Here is a 26,330-nt window from a genome sequence, read left to right on the forward strand (position 1 = left end):
CCGAAAACACACACGCACACAAACACACACAAGCACTGATCCCTTCTGCTCTTCCAGGAGGTGGTTTGGACTGTTCACTGATGGGTAACTGGGAGTCGGAGAAGCTAAATGCAGAGTCTGTGAAAACCTCCTTTTCCAGCCATGTCACCTCTCGGAGTCCCGGAGAAAACTCCCACAACCTGCCTCCTCGGTCCCAGTTCACAGCTTCTGAACCTTTCCAGGAAAACATTTTGGATCATCCAAGTGAGTTTTTTTTTTTTTTAAATCTTTGCCACACCCAAATAATTCTTCCTTTCAGGGCCCAGAGGTGACTAATGTCCCCTTAGGCGCTGGTATCAGCCTGTGCCCATGTGATGCATTCGCAGAGAAGGTGATTGATTTGGAGGTGTCATCTTTGAGGCACCAGAAGGACTGGATCTGCAGTGTTATTTATTTTTTTAAAACCCTGAGGACATTGGGCAAAATGTTAAGCTTGGCTAAAGCGGAGTCGTGCGTACACAGGTGTACACTGTTATCACCTTTATACTTAGCTGTGCATTTGACATACTCTATAAGAAGAGAATGAAGGGAAGAAAGAAAAGAACATCCTTTCATGCTATGCCCCCATCAAGGAAAGTCAAAAGACATCAAGGCATTGTTATTTCCTGTCAGTAGTAAATCTGAAATAAATTCAGCAAGCATCTCCCTTAATCTCTAGCTTCCTAATATCAGATTAATCATGTCTGCACACAGTGTCGCCTCAAGGCTCTATCTTCAGCTTGCCAAGGTTCAAAGCCCAGTGCCCATTTGTTGGCTGGAACTCAGAAGCTGTTTACCCAACCCTCCAAAATTTCACGTTTTCATCTGTAAATGGAGATAACCATAGTGCTTACCTTGTAAATGACTAAAATAATCCGTGTCGAGCACTTAGCATCGTGTAGACTAAGCACTTCAAAAATGTGACGTTATGATTACATAAGATTGAGGTTAAGCAGAAAAATAATATCTTCTCTTTGTTTGCCTTCCCCAAATCATGAATATTTATTTCACTGACCACTTCTACTCCCAAAGACCAATATGCTCTGCTTTATTTTCTTCCCAGTGCAGCTATTAGATAAGTGTTGAGGGTTTTTTAGTTCCCTTTCAAGGTGTTGGGATGACAGAGAAAGCAGTGTTTATTTTTTAGACAGTTCCCCAGTGATCAACACCTACTAAGGCTTCACAGCCACCTCCTCCAGGGAGTCCACCCTGTTTTCTGAGGAAGAGGTGTTAAGTGACCCCTTTTTGTGTTCCTCCATACCCATTTCCTGCACTGCTTTTGCATGTTTACTTTTGTAGCTCACCCATCATGCTGTGAGCTCCTTCAGGATGGGCACCATATCTTAGGCATTTGTAGATTTTAAACTTACCCAGGTAGTGCTTGGCACAGAGCACGGGCTCCATGACTGTGGTGGACCAGTTAAGTGTGCTATCTCCATTTTACAGATAAGAATACTCAAGTTCTGACAGGTCAAGTAAGCCTCTGTACATGTTCTTTGTTGTATCTAGAATGTCTCCCACGGGCTATATCTGGAAGACCCCTACTCTTTCTTCAAGGTACAGTTCAGAGGAGACCGCTTCTGTGGGGCCTTCTCTGCCCCCTGCTGCGGGGTTGAGGTAACACTCGGCTTCCCTGAGATGCCATAGCAACCAGCACCGTGTATCTATCTCTCTGTTGACGCCATCTTCCTTTGCCTCACCTGTCTTTGAAGCCCTGAGTGGACAAGGTCTCCATTTGATTCTATTTTATCTCCTTTGCATGTAGGTTTTGAGTGTGCAGGCTGTTTCAGGTGATGGTTCATATGCTAGGGATAAAGGCGTGCATGGCATCATCTTTATCACTCAGGGCTTTTTGAGTTCCAGCGGATGGCAATCCAACTCAAAATGGATTAATCAATCATTGAATGTATTGCTTCATATTATTAAAAATTCCAGGCAAACATTTCAGGTTTCTGTCAGTCTCTACAAGTCTCTTTTCTTCTGTGTCAGCTTCACTCTTTAAAATGCTGCTTACTACTCCATGGCAGTTCCTGCTGGCTCTGTACCTACAACTTTCCATGTTCAAGGCCAGCAGAAGGAGATTATTGGCTTCTCAAGTTAGGACAAAAGGGCAGGCTTCCTTGGTTCTGGAAGGGTCCCATTTATATGGCAAAACCAATCCCTTTGGCAATAAATATGTAAAGCTCCAAATAGCTTGGAGTGGATCAAAGACTGGGAGGGAAATCAGTCTGTCCATGGGCCCCATGTACTAGGAGAAGGGGAGAGAGGGCTTCCCAAGGAAAATATGGGCACTGCCACCGAAGAGCAGCAAATAGTTGCTGGCTATTCTCAATAGTCTGGTGGGGAATCATAGAGAAAGAAAACAGCAATTTTAATTCAGTGTGAAAAGGTTGTTGATGGAGACAGGCATAAGGTATAATGGGATTATAAAGAGGGAGAAGCTAAGGGCCAAGGGGGAGTTGAAGGCATCCAGGAAGGCTTCTTGAAGGAGGTTACACATGAACTAAGCCAAAATCAATGCCAAGTGAGCGGCTACCGATGGAATGAATCAATGAACACCTTGTCCACAATCACACAATGCATATCTTTATAGAACTTGAATTTAAACCCAATTTTCCTTCAGTATTCAAGTCTAGTGACCTTTGCAGTCAAGCTAGACTTATTTCTGTGAGAAAATGGGTTTCAAATTCTACTTGAAATCAGAGGAAGCTAAGAATAGAAACACACTTTAGAAGGATGGTTGAGTGTTCAACTGAACCCACAATAACTTATTTAAATCACAGTATACATGAAATACTGTACATTTGCGGTGATGTCATTCACAAGTGCTATATTTTGCATTGCCAGTCTCCAGTGTTCTGCCCGCATCATGGACTAAGTAGGTTTCTGTTAGCTGACTCGATCTCCATTCAGAGCACAAATGGCAAAAATAAATACGTTCATAGCTCAAAGTCATTCCAAGTTTTAAACAACTATTTAAACAAAAATTGAGCTTTTGAAGCATTTGGCAAAGACTAAGCTGAAGTTTGTTCTATTTTCCTTTAGATCTTTATGCGGCAATCCTTAAACTAGCTCTGATTTCTTTTAGGTGATTAGAATAATACTCAGGGTCACAACTGGTTTAACTCTTCCATTTATAACTTCTGGAGGATTTGCAGTCATTTCCACTGTGGCTTGGTAGCACTGAAATATTTTACGATAGCAAAGAGTTTCAGAAGGACAGATAGTTCAGAATATTTATTCTCTTTTTTTGCCCTTTAGAGACTCCCAGCATGCCAAGTTGCCATTCTCTTTCCCTGCCCCATTTTAGGCAAAACATGGTGTTCTGGCTAGATGTGGTTTTTCAATCTTCGCTCTGGCACCTCATAGCTCTGTGACCTTGGACGAATTTCATCATTTGAAATTTGGTCTTCTCATTTGCAGAACTGTGATAATGGTTCCCACCTCACGCTTTTGTCGTGTTGATGAAATGAACTGATGTAGGAAAGCTCTTTGTGAATCATAAGTCACTCCACAAATTTGAGGCATTAATATTATTATCAATATCATCCCAGTTAGATTTCTGACATTAGCATACATTCTAAAAAGCCTTTCCCCAGCACTAAAGTAAAAGGCAAGCCCCAAACTGTTTATGTAATGTAATCATTTATTTTTTTAGTGATAGGACAAAACTGATCATTTTCAGGAAATTTGTAATGAATGGCCCTGTACAACATTTGATAATTTTATCTTATTACTTATGACAAATTACTTGAGCTGACATACGTTTGAAAACCATGTTTTTGAGTTCTGATTCATTTCTTTTTATTTTTCCTATTAGAAACCAGTTTGTTACGAGAGGTCTCCTTTCAAGCAACTCTGTTTGCTGCATGCTTAATTATCTCTGCCTGTGCAAGGTAATTCAGATTTTATGTTTATGTGGTTGTGTTTCATAATTAATGAAGCTGTAATTGATTGATGATTTCCTTACCTTGTTCCGCAAAGCATTTTAGGTAGCTCTGTGGTGAAGATCTGTTCATTTGTCTGTCCATTGCCTTTTTATCTATCACCTCCCTCCTCCCATTATCTCACAAGACATACCAAAGGCAGTGGATCTTGCTAGAAGTTGGATTTTTACCATGCATTATCCTTTGTTTAAATCCTCAGTGACTCCCTGTTACAGATACAGTCTAAGTAACCCTACTTGGAGTTCAAGGGCATGTGAAGTCCCCACAATCGAGTCCCACTGGGGCTCCATCTTTCCCATTATATTTTTATATCCTCACATAAAACGTCTCCTCAGCATCTCAGAGGACATAACGCTCTTGCCTGGTTATAGGCACGTTTCTGTTCTACCCTCTGTCCAGCGTGTCCTTCCTATTCTTTTCTTGCCCAAGTCTCCAGGGCGGTGATCAAGTCCCATCTGTGCTAAACCCACCTGTGCCTCAGGGCCTTTGCACTTGCTATTTATTCTGCCTACTACAGTCTTTTTTTTCTGGAGAAACAATAACTTGTGCCCTTAATTCTTTCTGGAATCTGTCCAAATGTCACAAACATTGTCAGAGAGCCCTTCCCTGACAACCCTGTATAAATAGAATACCATTCTCTATCACACACATCTCACTTGGCTTTTCTTCGGAGCCTTTATCACCACCTGACCTATTATGTGTTCACTTGTTTAAATGCTAATGATCCGTCTTTCCCTACAAGATTGCAAGCTCCTTGAGAACAGAGACACTGTGCTAGGGCCTCATCGATATTTGTTGAAACAATGAAACAGGGATGAATGGTACCTCCTGGGGTCTTTGTGGTCCTTGAACTCCAGTCACTAAGTGCTGCTTCCTCTCAAGTTCCTCCTGTTGACGATCAAGTATCTCACATCCCATGGACCACTTGGGGGAGTTGTATTTTTAAATACGAAGCCCTGGATCCCATCCCTTGAGATACCAATTTAGATCGAGTGAGAATCCGTACTTTAAAACAGCTTCCCAGATAATTATGAGGTTTGAGAAGTATTTTTAGATCATAATGGAACCAGAAGAACACAAAGGGCTTGGGGGGAGTCCTGTAGTTAAAAATACATTTGCAAAATTCTGCATTATATATCCCAAGTTGGAGGATCACAATGTGTATTAGCATAATAAAGTCTCAGTGAAATAATGTGGTGAAGAAACCTGTTTAGCTTTATTTAACTTAGCTTTTCCCAGACTTTACTGATCATGGAAACTTTTCTTTATTTCACAGGACTATTAATAAAGTGTTCCTCTTAGGTTAATTTCTGTAGAAACTCCTCCCTTAAGAGGAGAAATTGACTCCCCATCACTTGAGTTTGAGCTACCTTTGGAAACTTGCTTCCAAGCAGTAGTGTTTGGAAAGAGGGGGAAAAGGACACTTTTCAGTTGAGAAAACTGACAAATGGTACCTCAGATGATGAAGGTCAACATCAAAAGGGATGAGTAATGTTGATGGCATGTACCCTTGACATGATGAGAATGGCACACCACCTCTAGGGTCTTCTGAACCCCAGTCTAACCATGAAAAAAACCCAACTTGAGGGACACTCTCCACATTATCTGACCAGTACTCCTCAAAACCGTCAAGGTCATCAAAACCAAGGAGAGTCTGAGAGATCGTCACAGCCCAAAGGAACCTAAGGAGACATAATGACTAAAGGTCATGTGATATCCTACGTGGGATGCTGGAAAATGGATCAATTAGGGAAAAACTGTAAAGTTCAAATGAAGTGTGGAGTTGAGTTATTAGTGATGCACCGATGTTGGTTCCTTATAATTATGGCAAAGGTACCATGTACTGTAAGATGCTAATAACAGAGGAAATGGACGTGGGGTATGTGAGAACCCTTTGTATTCTTTTTTGCAATTTCTCTGTATATCTAAAGTTATTCTAAAGTAAAAAGTGTAGTTAAGTAAATAATTGTTTTTTTAAAAAAGAACTATTCCTATGGGCAACAGCATGGATGAACCTCACGGATATTATATAAGTGAAAGATGACAACAGAGTCTATATGATTGTCAAGAAAAGGCAAGACCAATCAATTACTATAGATGTAAGAATAGTGGTTAATTTGGGGGGATAAAGTGGGAAAGATCAACAAAGGAAACCTTATGAGGTGCTGGAAATATTTTATTTCTTGCTTTGGGTGATTACGAGGGTTTATATTTTTAAAAAACCCAAAATGTGCACTTTATGTGCTTTAGTGTACATTTGCTAAAGCTCAATTTTTAAAAGTTTTAAAAATGCCTATGAAGAGATGTCTGAGAAGATATTTGTCAGAATTTAATAGTGAATGCTTCAGGGTGGTGGGAGTTCTTTGGTGACATTTTCCTTTTGTCTTTGTATTTATCTGCAATCTCTTTCAATATTCATATTTTGAGCACAAAAGCTATAAAAATACTATTCTTCAAAAAGAAGAAAATCCACTGTGTGATACAATCATCCATCAGATTGACAAAAACCCAAAAGTTTAACACCCTCTTTTGTCAAGGTTATGAAGCAGTAGGCATACAAAGTTTCTCCTTTTTCTTTTTTCTAGAAGTTTTATACTTTTGTGGTTTACATTTCAGTCTATGACTCATTTTGAGTTAAATTTTGTGTTAAGGTGTGAAGTCTTTGTATAGGTTCGTTTTTCTGCATATGTCTAAACAATTATTTTGACACCATTTTTTGAAAAGACTCTCCTTTTTCCATTGCATTGCTTTTGCACCTCTGTTAAAAAATCACTTAACTTGTATCTGTATGGGTCTATTTCTGGAATTTCTATTCTTTTCCGTTGATCTATATCTCTATCCTCTTGCCAATACTGCACTATCTCTATTACTGTAGTTTTATAGTAAATCCTAAAATCATCCATCTATGGTAAATCTAAAAGAACATCTCATGTGTTGGAAATATACAATTAGTTTGCTAAGCCTGAGCAATCCTGCTGTTTCAGATGGTTTCTGGGAGGAATCATAGCCAGTGTCTTCACATGCTCCTTGGTGATAACCATTGCTTGTAAGTAACCGTTTCCCAAATTACTGCTCTGATTCCTGTATTTCATTCCAGTTTTGGGCATTTAAAAATACTTTCTCTTTCTCCTCCAAGATGTCGTCAAGTCATTCCTTCTCAGCCTTGCCAACTGTTTCAAAGCCACCACCTGCACTTGGTAAGTGTCGCCTGTGTTAGCATCATCTGTACAAAGACGACCACAGTCTGATGTCTGAGAATGCTTTCCGCTGAGTAATGGATGGCAGTAACTATGTACAAGAAGGGTCCTGATTATTTGTCCTGAAGGATACTTTCTATTCCTGCTAAGATCTGATAGTCATATTAACCTGTCTCCTAAATTCCTACACCAAAATAGATAGAATTAGTTTTTAAGGCAGCAAGACGTAGGAAATAATATGAATTTTCAATTTTTAAGTAGTTTTTAAAGGGCTCTTATAGATTCATAGCACTGTACTTCATAAATAGCCCATATTAAAAGGCTTTTATCTTAGAGTTTCCCAAAGAGCTGGCAAACTGCCCGTGAAATGATCTCAGTTACAAACTGTGATTTCTCCACCATCTCTCACCCACCCACTTAACGATCCCCCTATATGCTGACTGCCATAGTTCAGCATATTTCGAAGGGTGACTGGGGTCTGGGTGAGGTGCTCACAGAATCTCAAAAGGCCTGCAACGCGCCATCCCCTGGCAAGATGGATGGTGTTAATTACCCTCACTTTAATATGGCTGCCAGAGGTCGACTCCCAGAGTTTGGAGGCTGAGGTCTGTAATTCAAATTAGTTTACTGGCCTTCTCTCTTGACACCCTGTTGCCCTATTTATGAAATTTTTCTGTTAATTCTGAAATCACAGTGTGGCTTAGTGAAGACTTATTTTGTTTTGGACTCCAGCCAACATTGATTTACTGTCACGCTGAGCGATGTTTCCCTTCCTTTCCTGGCCTTCCAGGTTTCTAGGGGCGAGCATCTGATACAGCTAAGTTTTATTTAACCTGATAGTTAGAAAATTGGGTCCTGAGGTCACCCGAGAAATCCTTATTCTTTAGTTCTTATAAATTAATGATATTTGTCTAAAACTTTTCTAAGATACCCACTTCTCTCCCTCTAGCTACGGGGCTGTGCACAGGCGTATCTCACACGAGGTTAACCACAGATTCGCACGTGTGCTCAGCTTTTTGGGCTGAGATGTTGCACCGGTCAGGACTGGACTAACCTATAATGTCTGAACAAAAGACTTTCATCCAAAGAGTCAGTTTGTAACCCAACTTTCAGTAGTGTCAGATGGAGAGAATAGTAGAAATCCGTTTTCTTTGGGTTGTAAGATGAATATGTACAATTAATCAGAGCGACAAGTGTCATCTTTTTAGGAAGCTTAATGAGGGCGGAGTTTCTCAAAGCACGGCATGGGGACATTTGCTCTAGAATCAACTGGGGAGCTTGTTTGAAAAGCAGAGGAATGGATCCTGATTCCAGACCTTCTGAATCCAAATTTCTGAGGAGGTTTTTATTATTAATAACCTCTCCAGGAAATTCTTTGCACATTAACTATGAAAGTCTTGGAATGATGGTTTGTAAAGCCTTTACCCCTTGATCTCTTAAGTGGCATCGCTTAGCCTACTAAATCTCTATTGAGAGTTTACGATGCTCCGTGCTGCGCTGGGCGTCCAGTAACGCTCAGCAGACATTTATGGAGTCCCTGCTAAGGGTCAGACACTGTCATTAAGTGCCAGGGTTACAATGCCAAGGCCTCGAGATTTCAGAGTCTAATTAGAGGGACACGTAAAGGGCAAGGTGAAATTACATTTTGAATGCGATAAGTGCAAGTACAGAGTTAGCACAGAGGCTATGGGATCATCAGGAATGATGTTTGGCTAGACCAGGAGAGGTAAGGAGGGTGGGCAGGGAAGGCAGTCTGGATAAGCCAGTATCTGACCTGCACGTGTTGTGTCACCTGTTTCTTTAAGGGCATCTCCCACTGTTCTGTACTCCTCTTAAAAGAAATTAGATCAAGACCAGGATGATATTTCCATCTTAAACGCTCTCAGCTACAGCCTCATTTATGGAAAAAGATTACTTCTTTGATTACTTGTGTACATACTTCAACTTGTTTTCCTCTCGTTTCCTCTCCATTTTTTCCTGTTTCCTGCCCACCGACCTCATATACACACACTCTTGCATTCAGGATCTGTGAAAACAAGGACTATTGACTTCATTTCTGTATCCAATGCCTTGAAAATAGTAGGTACTCCATAAATATTCATTGAATTGAATGTATTTGCTGTCTCTTTTCTTAAAGTACTTCCTTTAGAGCCAAGAGCTCTGCTCCTGTACATTAAAGATTTTGCAACCCTCTTCCTCATATATAAACATATCCAGAAACCAATAGCCAAAGACATGGTTGCTAACAAGAGCGACTCATAGGTCTCCTCCAATAATCAAGGAGGAGAAACTACGGGAATTGCAGACAAGCACTGAATTCAGTTCAACGAACATTACGGAGCAGCCCTCCCACACCGGTCCGGCGTTGCACGTAGTTAGATTAGATAAGATACCTACTCTTTAGCAATTTATAGTTCTCAAATCACATCCCTTTTCATACCATCATGCAATTCTTACTCAACCACCTTCTTGGTTAAATATAAAGTCTTCAAGTTTGGGGACTGTCTATACTGCTCACCATTGGTTTGAAGGTCCCTTTCAAATGAAGGTCATCAGAGGTACCCCTTGTCGCCAATAACATGTTAGCATAAGAAGTGTCCATTTTGCATTTATGACATCATAGTAGCAAAATGGGCAACATCTCTTTTCTCTACTTCTCCATGAAGAAATATATATTTATACAGTTGGTGAATGAACGAATCAACTTTAGAGAATAGAAGTATGGGGAAAACGCACTTGTTTTGGGGGGAGAGAAAAAAGACAATACAAAATAGTAGTTAACTAAGTACCAAGCTGGGATTAGGAACAAAAACCTCTGTAGCCTGTCCCAGGAAGGGGAGAGAACTGAGAACTAGTAGGAGGAAAAAGAGCTGGGGCACCACTGTCCTAGTTTTGATTATTCAAGGTAGTTGTGTGTGTGTGTGTGTGTGTGTGTGTGTGTGCGCGCGTGTGTGTGTGCGTGCGTGTGTGTGTGTGCGTGTGGTCATGCAGTAATTCAAGCAGATACTGCATTTTCTCATGTATGTGGGTGGATTATGCATTTCTCTCCTCCTTTCTCTGACCTAGGTTTTGCCAAAATTTGACAACCATTCAGGAGAGCCTCTGATGAATGTCTTCAATCTGAATATCCAGAAATTGTCCCATTTGTAGTCTGCTTGGAATCAACTGTTTTATTGGAAAGAGTGAACAAGTGGATAATTGAGAAAAAAGAATTTAATTTGGTTATGTGGTTTAAAAAAATCTTAGTTTTGGCCTCACAATGATAATATGCTCATGAAAATAATATTAATTTGTCTTTCCTCTGCAAACACAAGCAGTTGAAAAGGAAAGGACTGGGAAACGTGACAGAGAACAAACCACCTGGATGAGTGTTCTCTTATTATACCTTAAGGCAGTGGTTCTCAAACATTCATTTTCCTTAGAGAATTCTATGAGGAGCTTATAACAGTGCAGATTCCTGGGCCTGCCTGCCTGTACCTATCCCTTGCTGAACCGCTGCAGTTGAACAAAGAAAGGGAATTACATAATCAGCACCAACTTGAAAGTAAATAAATGCGGTTTGTACATAAAACATAATGTAGAAAAAGTTTTCAGTTCTTCCCAAGGGATGGCCTAATAGAAGGTGGTGACAGTAGATGATGGTTGATGGAAAACAGGCAGGAGAGAGCCATTTTTCAGAAAGTTCTTCTTTCTAACCAGTTTCTTTACCAAGTTTTCAATCATCTTGGCACTCATGATTACCTTTCACTCAAACTTCAATTCAAATAAAGATATAACACACAAAAAATACCTCAGGGGCAAAATAAAGGCAAAACGCCGCAGTGCTTTGAAATACACAAAAATTGTACAGTTGCACTGGGGGATTACAGGAGATGCTCCCTCTCCATCCCTCTTGCTTGGTATATGTTCCCAAATGTGGCCTGAGGTTCAAATTTGTTTCGCATGACATTCTCTGGCTGGAGAATTGTGTGGAGAAAATTGTCTTTGCTTAAAATGGTAATGTCAAAATATCACTTTTTATATCAATTGTACTTAGTGCCTTTTTGGTTGAAAACGTTTTATAGTAATAAATGGAGTCATCAATGACTTGGTTTGGTCAAATACTAGTCGACATGTTGCTGTGAAGGTATTTTTTTGGATGTAATTAACATCTACAATCAATGGACTTTAGGTAAAGCAGATGACCCTCCATGATGTGGGTGGTCCTCATCCAATCAGTTGAAGGCTTTAAGAGAAAAGACTGCGGTTTCCTGAGGAAAAAGGAATTCTGTCTACAGATCGCAACAGCCAAATGCTGCGTGAGTTTCCAGGCTGCGGACTCAGGACCACGATATCAACTCTTACCTGAATCTCCAGTTTGCTGGCTTGCGGCATAAATTTTGGACATGTCAGTCCCTACAATTGCATAAGACAATTCCTTAACATCTCCCTAGATAGGTAGATAGATATAGATACCTATAAATATATCTATAGATATCATAAGTATATCATATATGTCTTACGTTCTTGGAATATACCATTGGTTCTGTTTCCCTGGAAAATCTTGCCTAATACAGCAGGTGTTATAATCACCTTTTGATAGATAACCTTGGAAAAGTTTCAAAACTTTCCCAAGGACACAAAGGGCACGTAGGGGATCTAGGTTTCAAACCCAAGTCTGTGTGACCCAACAGCCCTTACTCTTCCCACTGCTGAGAAGGGGTAGAGGGGAGGAGCGTGGCACCTTGAAGATCAAATATTGCCTGAGTCACTCTCTCCGGAAATACTAACCCAGGAAAAAGCTTTCCATGAAGCAGAAGATTAAATGAAAAGAGTCATTTTTCAGGGACAGCTGTGACCTTTACCTTTGATCTTGTATCTCAAGATTCTCAAATCGAGTTCCTGAAAGATTTGGCATTAAGATGCCAAAATCTTATTCCATCTTATTTGGAATAAGATGCTGTAGGAGAGAAAAATCATCTAATGCTGTCTGGTTTGCTTTAGGACCTCTGCTTGTAGAGGCTCCTATAGCTGCAGCCAGCTCATGATGGAGCATTTACTATGTGCTAGATGCTTTATCTACCTTACCTATAATCCTTACGGTAGTTCATAGTTTGGTTTTTGCTGTAACAACAGACAAACCCATGTAACGCCTGATGTGGTCCAGGCAGATCTTGTAATGATGCCATTGGCCATCTATGGCCTCCAAGCTTGTCTGCTTACCTGTCTCAGGCAAGAGAGTGACACATGCCTTCCCTTTTGTGCCAGAAGTGAGAGGTAGTCACATGACCCCACCAATGGGGTGGGGGGGGGGTGGCTGGGAAATGTAGGGAAGGCTGTGAATCTTTGGTGAGCTCTAGTGGACCCTACCAGACCCTCATTTTAACGACGAGGAAGGTGAATCTCAGAGAGAATGTGTGACTTGTGCACCCCAGGTCTTAAGGCTCCTATGTCATTTCCCACAAGTAAACTCTACTGTAGTTACTTCAAAATGACTCAGAATGATCTGCCTGTGCTACCATTGGATGGATGCCAACCATTCCCCCTCCCCACCAAAAGGAATCCCGCTATTGCTCATACAATACAGCAGAGCAGACACCTGCTAAGTTGGCATACTTTGCATCAATGCCACATTTCCTTACCAAGCCTTGATGAAGCTCTGATCATGTATTAAAAAAATTATCTATCCCGCTGTGGTGGCTGTATCCCCTCCATCTGTCCCTTGCTGGGTGAAATCTGCTACAGCTGCAAGTGACACCTGCTAGAGAACCAGACGAGGTACCTTGGGGGTGTGGGGCAATTTAGCAGGTGGATGCTAAAAGCTGGCAACCACTTTGCCAAAATTTTCTTATCCTTTTGTAGCCTTAAAGGAAATAAAAACAAAGAAAATGAAAGGCAAGGTGGGGGACAAAGGCTGGTATTGTATATCTGGACTTTTATTTTCAATGCAAATATATCATTTCATATTTGCCTGGTGGAGAGGGAGAGCGACCCACCCTCCATCCTAACCCAGATTGCAACAGCATACTCTTGTGTGGGTGAAACTTGAGTTCAGGCTGCAACTGATCTGCTGTTGGGGAGGTAGCAGAAGCTCAGTGCCAGGAGCTCCATTTTTCTTCTTGTTTTTTTCAGTGAAAGGAAGAATCGAGGACCATATTCCAGACCTTTCCACCTTCCCCATTTACTTGGTTCTTCCTCTGCTGAATCACATCCTTTGAACACTAGCACTGTAGTTAACAACTCGATGCTCCTGCCCTGGAGTGAGACTGGACCCGGGGCTGAGTTCTGACCTGGCTACTTACCTGCTCTGTCACTTTGGACATTTGGACAAGGTATTTCACCTTTCTTCCTTTCTTTTTTTTTTCTTTTTGTTGTTGTTAGTTCCCTGAACAGGGATTGAACTCGTGCCCTTGGCAGTGAAACCTCAGAGTTCTAACCACTGGACAGCCAGGGAATTTCCCTGGCCTTGAGCCTTTTTTTTTTTTAATTTATTTGTTTATTTTATTTATTTATTTTTGGCTGTGTCGGGTCTTTGCTGCTGCACGCGGGCTTTCTCTGGTCGCAGTGACCTGGATCTACTCTTTGTTGCAGTGCACGGGCTTCTCATTGCGGTGACTTCTCTTGCTGCAGAGCACGGGCTCTAGACATGTGGGCTTCACTAGTTGTGGCACGCGGGCTCAGTAGTTGTGGCGCACGGGCTTAGTTGCTCCGCGGCATGTGGGATCTTCCCGGACCAGGGCTCGAGCCTGTGTCCCCTGCATTGGCAGGTGGATTCTTAACCACTGAGCCACCAAGGGAGCCCGGTATTTCATCTTTCTAAGCCTTAGTTTCCTCATCTATAAAATGGGATAAAATACCACCTAATTCATAGCATTTTTACGAGAATTAAATGAGTCCACGCAGGCAGAGTATTTAAGGCTTAACACAGTGTTAGATACACACTAAGCTCTTCCAAAGTGGGAATTGCTATTACCAACAGAAGTAGTAACATTAGTAGTAGGGGTAGGAGTTTTCCTGACTTATGGGACCATGTGAATTTTTCAGTTAGTAGGTGAGACGGTAGAAGAAAGGGGCGAGAAGTGGGCTGAGGCTTGGCCAAGGGCATGTCAATCTAGCCGAATAAATACTTCTTCCCGTGTTTAACACAAAGTGCAGTGATATAAAGGCAATATGGGTTTTGAAGTCAGACAGACATAGGTTGGACTTGGCCGCTCTGTCATTTATGACCTTGGGATGTTGGGCCTGTCACTCAGCTTCTCTGAACTCCATCTGTAAAACAGATAGGTTCATGCCTTGTGGTTCTACAGTCTGGGGGTAGGTGGAGGTGGTATGACTTTTCTGACATAGAGGAGATCAAAGAAGAGAAGATGAGCTTATATACAGGAATGAGAAAGGATTCACTTTGAAAATAACCAGTTAACTTTTCTTCATTCTGTAAGTGCTTCACCCTCCTTTCATTTAAATAAAAAAAGAGAAAATTCAAATAAGCAAAAGAGAAAAAGCTACCCAGGATCCCTCAACACAAAGACAGCCACTGCCAACATCTTGGTTTTGAGCCAAGAACAATGTCTTGGTGGCCAGGGTGATAAGATATGAAAACAGACCTCCCAGAGAGAAGGACTTTGGACATGGAAGCAGCCACCATCTGGGGTCAGTCGTGCGGCCGTTGCCCTGTTGGAAGCAGAGGGCTCCGGCAGATGACAGGCCCAGCCCCTGCTATGATTTAGTGTAAGGGCAGTGTCATCACCTGTCACCCTGCAAGAAAGTTGTCTCACTCCCTACGCCAGCGTGGGGCCAAGGCGGCCACAATAAAAGTTAGCTTTAAAGACCCTTTATCAAGCGGGAAGCAGGACATAAATTAAAATCTAGTGTAGCCAGCACATCATTGTGCCCTCACTCTCCCCTTCCCTCCTTTTCTTCAAGCCTTAGCCCCGGTGTCAGTTCTGAGCTCCACACGGCTCAGGGCTCACAGTTCAACGATCGAGGTAGACAAAGAGGCAGTGACATCAACGTGATGGGCGGTAAGACAGAGGGGACTCCAGGTAGCCATGGAGCCCTAACGAGGGTGGGATGCTCCCACCTCTGTCTGGATTGTAAAGCCTCCCAGGCGTCCCCTGTACTCCCCTGCACAGCTCTCAGCCCACTGGCATAAATCCAGTGTCTATCTTTCCTCATGAGTATAAGCTCCAGGAGGGCATTTCTTTCCCCAGTGCCTAGCCAGTGCCAGCTGGGGAGATGCTCAGTGAGTACTGACCGGACAGATGCTGTTGAAAGAAAGTGTGAGTTGAGAGGTGTTTGTGGTGGATACCAGATGTCTTGTTCTGTCTAGTATCCCTTCTTCCCTTTGTCTGGTTCCCATAGCATCTTTCTCAATCACCCCTTCCCCGATCCATAGGTTTAGTGGGGCTGCTGGTCCCAAACCCTGGAGGACACAGAGGCACAGGACACAGCTTGGCCGATCAGATTCTCTTTCTCCCAGGGACAGACGTGATTAGAGGAAGGATGTGATTGAGCCCGGAATGAGGACTGAATTCATCCTGCTGCTGGCTCTCCCCAGCTTGGCTGCCCAGTTCTTTCCTAGAATCTCAGAGGAACCTTGGTGTCTTTCCAACAGAGCTTTCCTTTGAATTGAAGTTGGTCCGAATACATTTATCTTGCTTGATAGAAAAAAGAAACGAACATGCTCTTTTCTTTCTTTAAAAGTTTTAACTGAGATGAAAATCAACCACGTTAAAGTGTACAACTCAAGGGCATTCGGCGCAGTCTCAGCGTTGTGCAACCATCCCCTCTATCAAGTTCAAAAGCATTTTCATTACCCCCAAAACAAAACTCTGCACCCATTAAGCAGTCACGCCCCATGACCCCTCCCTCAGCCCCTGGCAACCACTAATCTGCTTTCGGTCTCTATGGATTTACCTATTCTGGAGGTTTTGTATAAGTGGAATCATACAATATGTGACCTTTTGTGTCTGGCCGCTTTCACTTAGCATAGGGTTTTTGAGGTTCATCCACATTGTAGCACGTATCAGCACTTCATTCCTTTTAATGGCTGAATAATATTCCATTGAATCTTATTGGATGGACCACATTTGTTTATCCCTTCATTCACTAATGAACATTTGGCTCGTTTCCATCTTTTGGTTATTGTGAATAATTCTGAAATATTCTTGAAGGATGACTATGAGTTTGGCAGGTGAAGAAAACGGGACAGGATATTTAAAGAAAAGGGGACAACAAATTCCAGAGCAGAGAAATGTTCCTACACGGCCTCTCCTCTTTGTGCTTTTTCAGGCTACAGTTGAGTCTCCACACAGCAGCTACAGGGATCTTTCCAAAATGTACATCAGATGGCCTCACTTTCCTGTTGAAAACACTCCATTCCATATTACATTTCCTCCCGCTCACTCTGCCGTGGCCACAACACTGCTCTCATGTCTGTTCCTATAACACACAAGCTCAGCTCCACCTCAGGGCCTTTGCACCTGCAGGACACCGGCAGAAACGCCCTTCTCCCCGAACTTCTTAAGGCCAGCTTCTCCTCATCGTGCAGATACCACCTCTGCAGCGAGAACTTCCCAGCCACCCCGGAATGTTCTCCCCATCCACACCCACCACCCCAGGTCACTCGACTCTCTCATTTTCTGAAGAATGACAAACGACATTTTTGTTCATTTGTGGTGTGTGGTTTTTGTTTTTTTGGTTTGGTTTTGGTTTTTGTCTTTGGTCTCCCCCTGTTCTGTCCTCTTTTCCTTCATCAGAACAGAATCTCCAAGATGGCCAGGGATTCATTGAATCCCCGGTGTATAGAAGAGTGCCTGGCATATAGAAAGTGTTCAATAAATAATTGTTTAATGAGCAGTTGGCTGGGCGTGACCCATTGGAGAACTGGCAAGGAATATGGCGGGGCTGGTGCAAAGAAAGAAAGCCAGAGGTCCATGGATTGTGGCAAAAACATTTGACTGTGTCTAGATTTCCCAAGATGCCTCTTTATGCCAGCCTTATTCTACTTTAGCTTTAGAACTTCTCTGATTTGATTATTTCATACTACTGAGGGAATGGAATTCTTATCTATTACTTCTGTTTCAGAGTCAGCATAAAAACCCTAGAAGAGAGTTGATCCTGAGAAGTGACTTTGCAAAGGGGAGGCAGAATGAACAATGGGAGAAGGCAGAGCACTTATGTTCTCTTTCAGCGCTGGGTGGCTTCCGACAAATCACCTAACCTCTCTGAAGTTCAGGTTTCTCATCAGCAAAAATGGCATCTTTGAGAATAATATTCTATTATATGGATATACTGCATTTTGTTTATTATTCACCAACTGATGGACATTTGGGTGATTTCCACTCTAACTATTATGAATAAGGTTGCGTGAAATTCACATACAAGTCTTTGTGGGGAGACGTGTTTCGATTTCTCCTCGGTAGATATCTAGGAATGAAATTGCTAGGTGATATGGTAAATTTATGTTTAACATTTTAAGAAACTACAAATCGTTTCCAAAGTAGCTTCGTCATTTTCTATCCCCACCAGCCACGTGTGAGGGTTCGGGTTTCTCCACAGCCTCGCTGACACTTGGTGATATCTGTCTTTCTGATTATAGCTATGCCCTAGTGAAGGCATGAAGGTGAAAGGCATGCCCTAGTGAAATCCATGAAGTGGATTTGCATTCCGTGGTAGCCAATGATGTTGAGCATCTTTCATGTGCTTCCCGTCTTACCACTCATTTTCTTTACTGCCTCTGTGCTCACAGTCTCATCTTTCACCTTAAATCAGTCACACCCTCCACAGTCAAACCCTGGACCTTGTCATTACCTCCCTCATAGTCTCAAATTTGAACATTCCACTCTTAACTATCAACATCTTCCCAGCTCACTATCTTTCCGCCTCCAACAATTTTTGCAGTGCTAACAGGATCAAATTATATTGATCCCGACAGTGTTTCGCTGTCTCTCACCCTCTGCCATGACTTCATTTTTGTTCTTCTCCACTTGAGATTCCATGAGCTATCACTCAAGTCATTCCTTTGCACCTCCCTCTGTTTATTGTGTTCTCCTGGTAAAACTACAGCGCTGGTTGCATCCAGTGAGTCATCTGTTATGCATGTGTGCTCACAAACTGAACATGGCTCAAGAAAAACCACTCAACCAGGCCTTTCTTTAAATTCGTGATCACAGCCCTCGAAGCGCGTTTGGTCATGTCTGGCGGTCGTCCTATCCCACCCTGTGTGCTGACTATCCTATTCCCCAGGTGACTATTTCATGCCTTGTCCTTTTTTTCTCAAACCTTCAAGAAATCCTCTCTGAGTCTCATTCTTAGCTGACGTCGTTGCTTCCTATTTTGTGGAGAAAATAGAAACAAGTATGAAGACACAGCTAACCATATCTATCCACCTACCAGCATCTGTTCCTACTCTCTTCCTTCCTGTTCTATGGATGGAAAGTCCTTGTTGCTATTTAAGGCCATCTCACTGCTCATGCACTGAAACCCACCCCCTCTTATGTATTCATAGAAATTGCTCCAGGAATCGTTCTCTTCTGCAGCAGCAGCCTCTGTTATGCTGTCATAACTCCTGTCTTAATTAAGCCTTCTTTTGATTCCACACCCTTTACAACTACTCTCTTCCTCCACTTCTCTGCTCCTAGTAGTAGACAATTCCGTGGTGGATTTGTCTTCCTACTTATTTATCTCCAGTTCATCTCCTCCAAGTCTTTCTTGAACTCACCCCAGTCAGGATTTCACTCTGCCCATTCATCACAGCAGCCCCTGTCAAAGCTACAATGACCTTCAATGTTGCTAAATCCAATGGTCCATTCTTGGGTCTCATTTGACTTGACCTATAGCAGCATTTCACATAGTCACTCCTGCCTTCTTGAAGCACTTTTCTTGCTTGCCTTTACCTCCTACCTCACTGGCTTTGTGTCTCATTTGCGAATTCTTCCACATAGGCCAACTTTCAAATTTTAGGTATTCTTGGCTTTGTCTTTGGACCTCTTCTCTGTCAAAATTCACTCCAGGAGTGGTCTCATCCATACACGTGAGTGTAAACCCCTCTGCAAACCACGACTTCTCCAATTCTGTCCCCAGCCTGGACCTCTGCTCCACGTGCACATACCCAACTGCCCTCTCACGATTTCCACCTGGATGTCTAAAACACATCTCAAGTTTAACATGTGCAAAACAGACCTCTTAATTCCCACCTCCTCCAAATCTGCCCCTCCACTTCTTCACCATGTCAGTTCACGGAAATGCCATTTGTTCAGTTTTCCTAATAAAAAATTCAGGGGTCCTCCTTGATTCCTATATTAGTTTGCTGGGACCGCTATAACAAAGTGCCACAAACTGGGTGACTTAAATGACAGAAATGTATCTTCTCATTGTTCTGGAAGCTACAAGTCCAAAATCAAGGTGTCAGTAGGTTTGGTTCCTTCCGAGGGCCATGAGGGAAGGACCTGATCCAGGCTTGTAAACGGCTGTCTCTTCCCTGTGTCTTCACGTGGTCTTCCCTCTGTATGCGTCTGTGTCCATCACGTTTGGAATAACACTCTGTCTCCTTACAAGGTCTTACTGATTATTAGCCTCCCACCTACCCCTTAACATTTGTTCTTTGATCGTCTGCCCCATCATATCAGGCACCTTTCTCCGTGCCTTTAGCAGGGCAGGTTTTCCTCCATCTGAGAGCTTTTACTCTTCTCTCTCCCGGGGAAAATCTTCCCTTTAGTTCCTCACATAACTGGCTCCTCCTCATGGTCAGGGCTCATCCCAAATGTGACCTGTTTGACTACCCAGGTAGCCTTCCTCTGAATTTACTCCATCTCCCATTTTTCTTTCATAACCTGTATCATCACCTGCAATTGTCTTATGCAGTCTTTATTGGTTTACTTGTTTATTGTCTATCTCCCCCTATGTGTATATAAGTTCCTGGATGGTCAAACCCTTCAGTCTCGGTCAGCACTCTGTGCCCAGCCCAATACATGTTGGTTAACAGCAACAAAAATATAACGAGTTAATGGGACCCTCTAATGCCCACCCAGATGAGGAATCTTTATACCAACTACATCATGCTCTTGAAACAATTATTTGGGTACACACGCACTTGCGCGTGCGTGCACACACACAAACACATACACACATTCAGGTTTGTAAGAGGAGACAGGTCAAGTAAAAGATTATATTAAAATCGGAGTTTGGAAAAGACAGCGTCAGTCCTCTGTTCATGTAAGCAAAACCTTGAAAACATTACTTTTCTCTAAGCTGAAATGGGAAGCTATGAGTTCTAGAAGATTTTGTGGGTAAAAGGCCACTCTCTGCCTTTGGACAAATGGTGCACAGCAGGGCTGTGTGACAAGGAAGGTGAGATCATTTTCGGCAGCTGCCACCCAACTTGGAAAGGGTTGATCGATATGACAAAGTCTTTTCACGAAGAACATAAATCAAAGAAGATGACTGACAGTGAAGTAAACATTTTAGAACTAGAGTAATTAGGAATATATTAGCAATTAAAATAAACTTATTATCATTAGCAAAATTGGCAGTTACTTGCAATTTCCCCAGGGGCCTCATATCAAGTTTATCCTTGTAGATTATATTAAGGCAGGATTAATGTTTCTGGAGATACAGCTTTAATTTCTGTGGATTTCATTTTTTCATATCCCTGTAGAACTCAGTGGTTGTCAAATAATAGTCTTGTGGATCTCAGGTTTTCTATGAGCTGGACCCAGGTGTTGTAACTCCAAAACTGAACAAATCTGTTGTTTACCCAATTCTCAGAGAAAACTAAATGAGTGGATACGATTTTTTAGTTTCCTCTTTTATGCAATTTTTTTAGGCCTTCACCACCTGCTAGCACATGTCTTCCAGGAAGTACTAGAAAATGACAGAACTCCTGAGCTTGAAGCAAATAAATAAACTAATCAAGGGGAAACCTTGGTCACCAGCCTTCTAAGATCAATGCATCTTCCTTCTCTGGACATGTGTGCTGATGGACTGGACTTTTTGGATGGTAACCGAGGCAGGGCTGAACTCTCTACCTTTTTTACCTTTTGATTTCTGCTTATTGTCCTAACTAATGGGAACGGTATCTTTTAGCATCATAAGGCATCAAAGTCGTATCACTTAGGGTTCTTTGTTGCTAGTAATGAAAACAGACCCTGGCAATAGAACCAAAAGGGTAGTAGGGGTAACTTTGGCTTCTATATCAGGAAACTCGTACCTGGAATCGCCCTCCAACAAGACCCAGAGGAGTAAATACTGGGACAAAACAAATGTCCGCTTCAAACATAAGGTTATGAGAGACAGTCAGTGCGAGCAAGATTCTACTCTGTGTTAGAGTTGCTTTACTCAGAAGAATCTGGAAGACTTAGTCTCTTCCCACTGAAGCTGGGGAAGGTCCAGAAACAACAGATGTCCAAGGGACATGGCAGGATGGAGCTGGGAGGCAGTGGGGAAGGGTGGGCTGAGAGGCAAATAAGGAAACAGTTCAGGAAACCAGAAAGGGAGAGGGCATGACGGTGCCCATCTGAGAGGGGCAGACCTCATGGGAAATGAAGGAAATACTTTATTCTATATTTTAGACTCTGAGAGAAATTGTGACCTGTCACTGGGAAGACTGTGTTCTTCACGGCAATGACTAACCGGGTTTGAACGCTTTCCCATGGATGTCGTAGAGATGTAATAGAAGGGTTACCCAAACAGATGTATATTCATTTGCTCTGGCGGTAAAGGGCTTAAGTTTAATTAATGGGTTTTAATACACACACCAGTATTTAATACTGTTTCCCTTTTCAGATGAGAATTACTGGTCTAGTTAAGCAAGAAGAGCAAACATAGGTATGAAATTTTAGACCGAGGAAGGACTCTGGAGAACACCAAGTGGGGCTGGTGGGTTGGTCTGGGCATGTGGAAGTTGGGTATCAGTAGCCTTGGAGGATTCAGGGGGAGACTTTAGCTCTGCGTTTTTCAAACCCTACTTCTAGGAATTTCCCATGAGCCTCTAAAAGCCTCTGAAAGCAAACAAAATCAAACACTGTTCTTTTCCTAGGTCTACACAGACAAATAACCGATTGAATTGTCTCAGTTCATATCAGATTAGTGCTCAGGGACACTGCCATCTGCTTCAAACCAGAGAAGAGCCTCTTTTATGTGTCTTATGTATTAGGATTTGAACAGAGGACTGAGACTGCTCACACAATGCTTAGAAACAACTGAGTCCAGATTCCTACCTAAATGAGGCATCTCCTTCTACAAAATCCTGCACAGATCAAACACATTTTAATTAAGTAAATGCAACTAACAAACTGTATTTAATTGAACAGCATTAAACCATCCCATAAACATGCAGTGGAAGGGACTTGTCCACCCTTTGAATCCTGGTGTACTTCCAGCCACTTCAACCAATAGACTACAAAGGAAAAGACTTGACCATTTCTCGTAGCAGTCAAGTCCACCGTTTCAGTTCTCTCCTGCTGTATTAAACTACTCCCAAACTTATCTCATGATTTTGTAGGTCAGGAATTCCGGCAGGGATCAGCTGGGTGATTCTCCTGTACTATGTGGCATTGACACACTGACATTCAGAGACGGATGGTCTAGTTTACGGGGCCCAAGACAGCATCACTCAATACCTGCCATGTGGACAGGGAGAGCTGAAAGGCTGGGGCTTGGCTGGAGGGGCCACCTACACTTGGCTTCTCCAGCATGGTGGCTTTAAGGTAGACAGGCTTCTAATAAGGCAGCTCAGGACTCCACAAGTCAGTGTTTAGCAAAGCAGATTTTTATGAACTAACTCTGCAAATCACAGAGCATCTCTTTCTTTGTACCCTATTGGTCCAAGTGGTCAGAAGCATGCCCAGATTCAAGGTAAAGGGCATTGACACTGCCTTTCAACGGAAGGAATGTAAAATAATTTGTATCCAGGCAGGTTTAAAATCTTTCCATCCACCACTGGAAATTCTGGATGAAAGAAGGAGGGAAGGAAGAACTTGAAACTGTAGAAGTGCTGGTAAGCTTGGGAGCTTGGTTTACTTGTTATAGAGTTGCAATGAGGAAATTCTTCTGAAGGAAAATTAACGCAAAGTACAACGAAATTGTAACCACAGTATCAGTTACACATCATAAAAATACTGAATTATATAGTAATAGTAAAAATAATAAGAACCCAATAGCTTTCCAGGTCAATGTCCCTGGAATTTATCCAGCACAAAAGAAGGAGACCTATTTTGCTGTTCCTGGAATTTTTAAAAACCATCTTTAAAATTTATTTCTACTTATATATAGAATATGTTGCAGCAGTTTTCTCAGGAAGCCCCACTCATCTTGTTACATTTCCAAGAGCCAAAGAAATAAGTCTATTTTGAATAATGATTTGCATAAGCAGACACACACCATGGCTCTTTAAACTACCACATTCAGTTTGAATGAAATGAACTTGACTTTACCAGGAGCTGTCACATTGTGATTTATTTCCCAGTTTCCCTTCCTGTCAGTGGACTGTAACAATCATAGCACACTGTACACCTGTCCTCTGTGGCCCATGGGTCCTCTGATTCTAAGAAACGGTGTCTGTGATGTTGAGTTGAGGAAGGACACAGCATAACCAGCCCAGCCTGGCTCATGACAAATTACGAAGTAAATATTCCTGGTTTCCCTGTTTTAGCACCCACATCTCTTCTCTATTCCACCAGAGTGTCAAACAATCTGTCAAGACCCTGCTCCCAGAAGGAGCTCTTATCCTAGATTTTAGTGAAAAGATCCCAAAATGAAGAAGTGTCCAATGTCCAAAAGAATGGGGCACCTTTCCTGGGTAGCCTGCTCCATCCCCTAAATACTGAGTCTGCTGTTTTAAAAAAGTGTCTTTCATTCACTCAGATTATCTCATTAAAGCTTCACAATGGGGCTTCCCTGGTGGCGCAGTGGTTGAGAGTCCGCCTGCCAATGCAGGGAACACGGGTTCGTGCCCCGGTCCGGGAAGATCCCACATGCTGCGGAGCGGCTGGGCCCCTGAGCCATGGCCGCTGAGCCTGCGCGTCCGGAGCCTGTGCTCCGCAGCAGGAGAGGCCACAGCAGTGAGAGGCCCGCGTACTGCCAAAAAAAAAAAAAGCTTCACAATGATCCTTGGAGGTTATTATTAGCACTCATCTAACAGGTGGAAGCTAAGGTTAAGGAAGTTTAAGGTCACACCTCTGGGAAATGCAGTGTGGGCCGATTCCAGATTTCCTGGCTCCGGAAGGCGTTAAATAAAATACAAAGAGAAAAAAAAAGTAAAGGGCGGGCTAAGAGGCACGCCTAGGAAGCAGCTCCCCTCAGGAAACAGAGCGTCCCTTGGTTCTTTGTTTAGTCTGGCCAGTTGATCTGGGGAAAGGGAGGCAGTCTGCGAAGGTGGAAGGTGGGGACGTGGAGGAGGACTAGGTCTGGGTTGCGGGGTGCCCCTGTCTCCTCGCGGGGAGCCCCTCTTCTGCCCATTCTCGCCTCCTTGCTCCTCCTGAGTCGGGAAACGCGGCCCCGCCTGGCCCCGCGCGGCCGCCGTAGAATCACCGTTGCCATGGCTCCCAGGTGCGGGCGCGCGGAGGAGAGGCCAGGAGGCGTCCAGGGAGTCCTTGGGGGTCCTGGTCGAGCTTCCTGGGCCCGCGAACCCGAGAGGCGCCATGGGACGGAGTAAGCGCCCTCTCCCACCTTCCGCCCTCGATTGTCCCCATTCTGGGCATCGTCCCGGGCCTCTTGGGACCCTCGGCGCCTCTTTCCGCCAGCGGGACCACAGCCCGGCCTAGCCCTTCGCTCTCTGCAGACCGGGCAGTGCCATGTCGCCCGCTGACTGGCGGGGCAGCTTGGCCCCGGCCAGGCCCAGGTTCCCGTTCTGTAAAAGGGGGTGGGCGTCGGGGCGGGGGAGGAAAGTGTTGGATTTGACGGAAAGGCTGGCTAGTGGAAGGTCTAGGGTTTGGGCGTCAGACACGCCGGGTTCGAGCCCGCTCATCTCCTTGCCTGCAGCGTGGGCTAGTCGCTGTCTCTGAACCACAGCCCTCGGACTCTTTGGGAAGGCAGTGTAGCCTGGTGGTTGAGGGAACCGACTCCGGCACCTATCAGCTGTGAGGCTTCCTCACCTCCAAAACGTAGGAGATAATAGGAAGTTTACAGACAGCCGGTGTTGTAAATGTGATTATAAATGTACCAAGAGACTGAGTTGGCAGGATTAACAGTTATTTATGTTAGATTGAACCAATTATACCAGGTTGAACCTTTCTAGCATTGACACCGTCTTTGACCTTTACACGTGGCAATTTTATACAGTTCCACCGAATTTATCACTTACTGTAAAAGTGTTATAGTGAATACTTTTAAATCAAGAGACCGTGGTGGATGATGGGGTTTCTGCCCTGGAAGAGCTGACAGCCTGGTGGTGGAAGGGGGCTGGTGATTTTAGATGTTAACACTTCGTTCGGAAACCAGTTATTTCCTTTCACACTTTCCCCCCCTCATCCCCATACTGTGGTCCCAGATTTTTCTTTTTCTTTTTGCTCATCAACATTTTTTACTTTTCTGTGGATTATCCTTTGCCCTCTGTCTCTGAATCTTGTCCACCTTCATTTGTTAAATCATTAACTTATCAGAATTGTATTGGAGTTCCTACCCCGTGCCAGGCGTTGAGGATACAGTGGTGAACAAACAGGTGGGCCGGCCCTCCTGGAGCTTCTCCCTTTGAGGAAGAAGGCAAACACTTGCTTAAAAATATCAGTCACTATAGAGTCAAGACTAAGATACAAGATTCTTTTTACTGCTCTTTCCACAGTTCTGAACTGTCTACATCAAGAGAAAAAACTTGGGCTTCTGAGAGAAGATGGTAATAATGGCTTAATAATGGCAGCAAGTATGTCGTGTGCTTGCTGCCTTCTAGGCAATGTTCTAAGTGGTTTCTCTGTGTTAACTCCTGGAGTCCTCACAAAAATCTTATGAAATAGACACTACTGTCACCTCCATTTTGCAGATGAGGAATCTGAAGCACAGAGAGGTTAGGCAACTTGCCGATTGTCACACAGCAAGTGATGTATCTGGGATGTGAACCTGAAAGGGCTGGCTTTCTTTAGTATGTTACTACACTGTCTCTTGTATGTAAGGGAAGGTCTGGTGAGGAGAAGAGAGGTCGTAGTGCAAGTTCTCATGTTGAAAGTCAAAGAGACTACTTTTAGTGTTAGAATTTGCG

General features: G+C 43.1%; 2 protein-coding genes across 9 annotated transcripts in view; both read left to right on the top strand.

Annotated features, from left to right (window-relative positions):
• Positions 1-11,644, top strand: part of TMEM71 (transmembrane protein 71) — a 28,124-nt gene extending 16,480 nt beyond the window's left edge. For 2 of the 4 annotated variants that reach the window (XM_022554078.3, XM_022554079.3), the window contains exons 6-10: positions 58-243; positions 3,839-3,914; positions 6,950-7,011; positions 7,102-7,162; positions 10,229-11,273. In XM_022554078.3, the coding sequence (XP_022409786.1) occupies positions 58-243; positions 3,839-3,914; positions 6,950-7,011; positions 7,102-7,162; positions 10,229-10,268 (425 nt within the window). In that variant the 3' untranslated portion in view covers positions 10,269-11,273. Of the gene's footprint in view, positions 1-57; positions 244-3,838; positions 3,915-6,949; positions 7,012-7,101; positions 7,163-10,228; positions 11,274-11,333 lie in introns of those variants that run through there. The other 2 variants (XM_022554080.3, XM_022554082.3) reach the window with 2 other exon arrangements.
• Positions 11,436-26,330, top strand: part of DNAAF11 (dynein axonemal assembly factor 11) — a 92,636-nt gene continuing 77,741 nt past the window's right edge. For 2 of the 5 annotated variants that reach the window (XM_022554075.3, XM_089898712.1), the window contains exons 1-3: positions 11,499-11,599; positions 13,274-13,473; positions 20,967-24,790. In XM_022554075.3, coding sequence (XP_022409783.2) covers positions 24,781-24,790 — 10 coding nt within the window. In that variant the 5' untranslated portion in view covers positions 11,499-11,599; positions 13,274-13,473; positions 20,967-24,780. Of the gene's footprint in view, positions 11,600-13,273; positions 13,474-20,966; positions 24,791-26,330 lie in introns of those variants that run through there. The other 3 variants (XM_089898711.1, XM_022554077.2, XM_089898713.1) reach the window with 3 other exon arrangements.

Source organism: Delphinapterus leucas, chromosome 17 (genome assembly GCF_059928025.1).
Source record: "Delphinapterus leucas isolate spDelLeu-1000000601 "Yukka" chromosome 17, BTC_Dleu_Yukka2, whole genome shotgun sequence".
Classification (NCBI taxonomy): domain Eukaryota; kingdom Metazoa; phylum Chordata; class Mammalia; order Artiodactyla; family Monodontidae; genus Delphinapterus; species Delphinapterus leucas.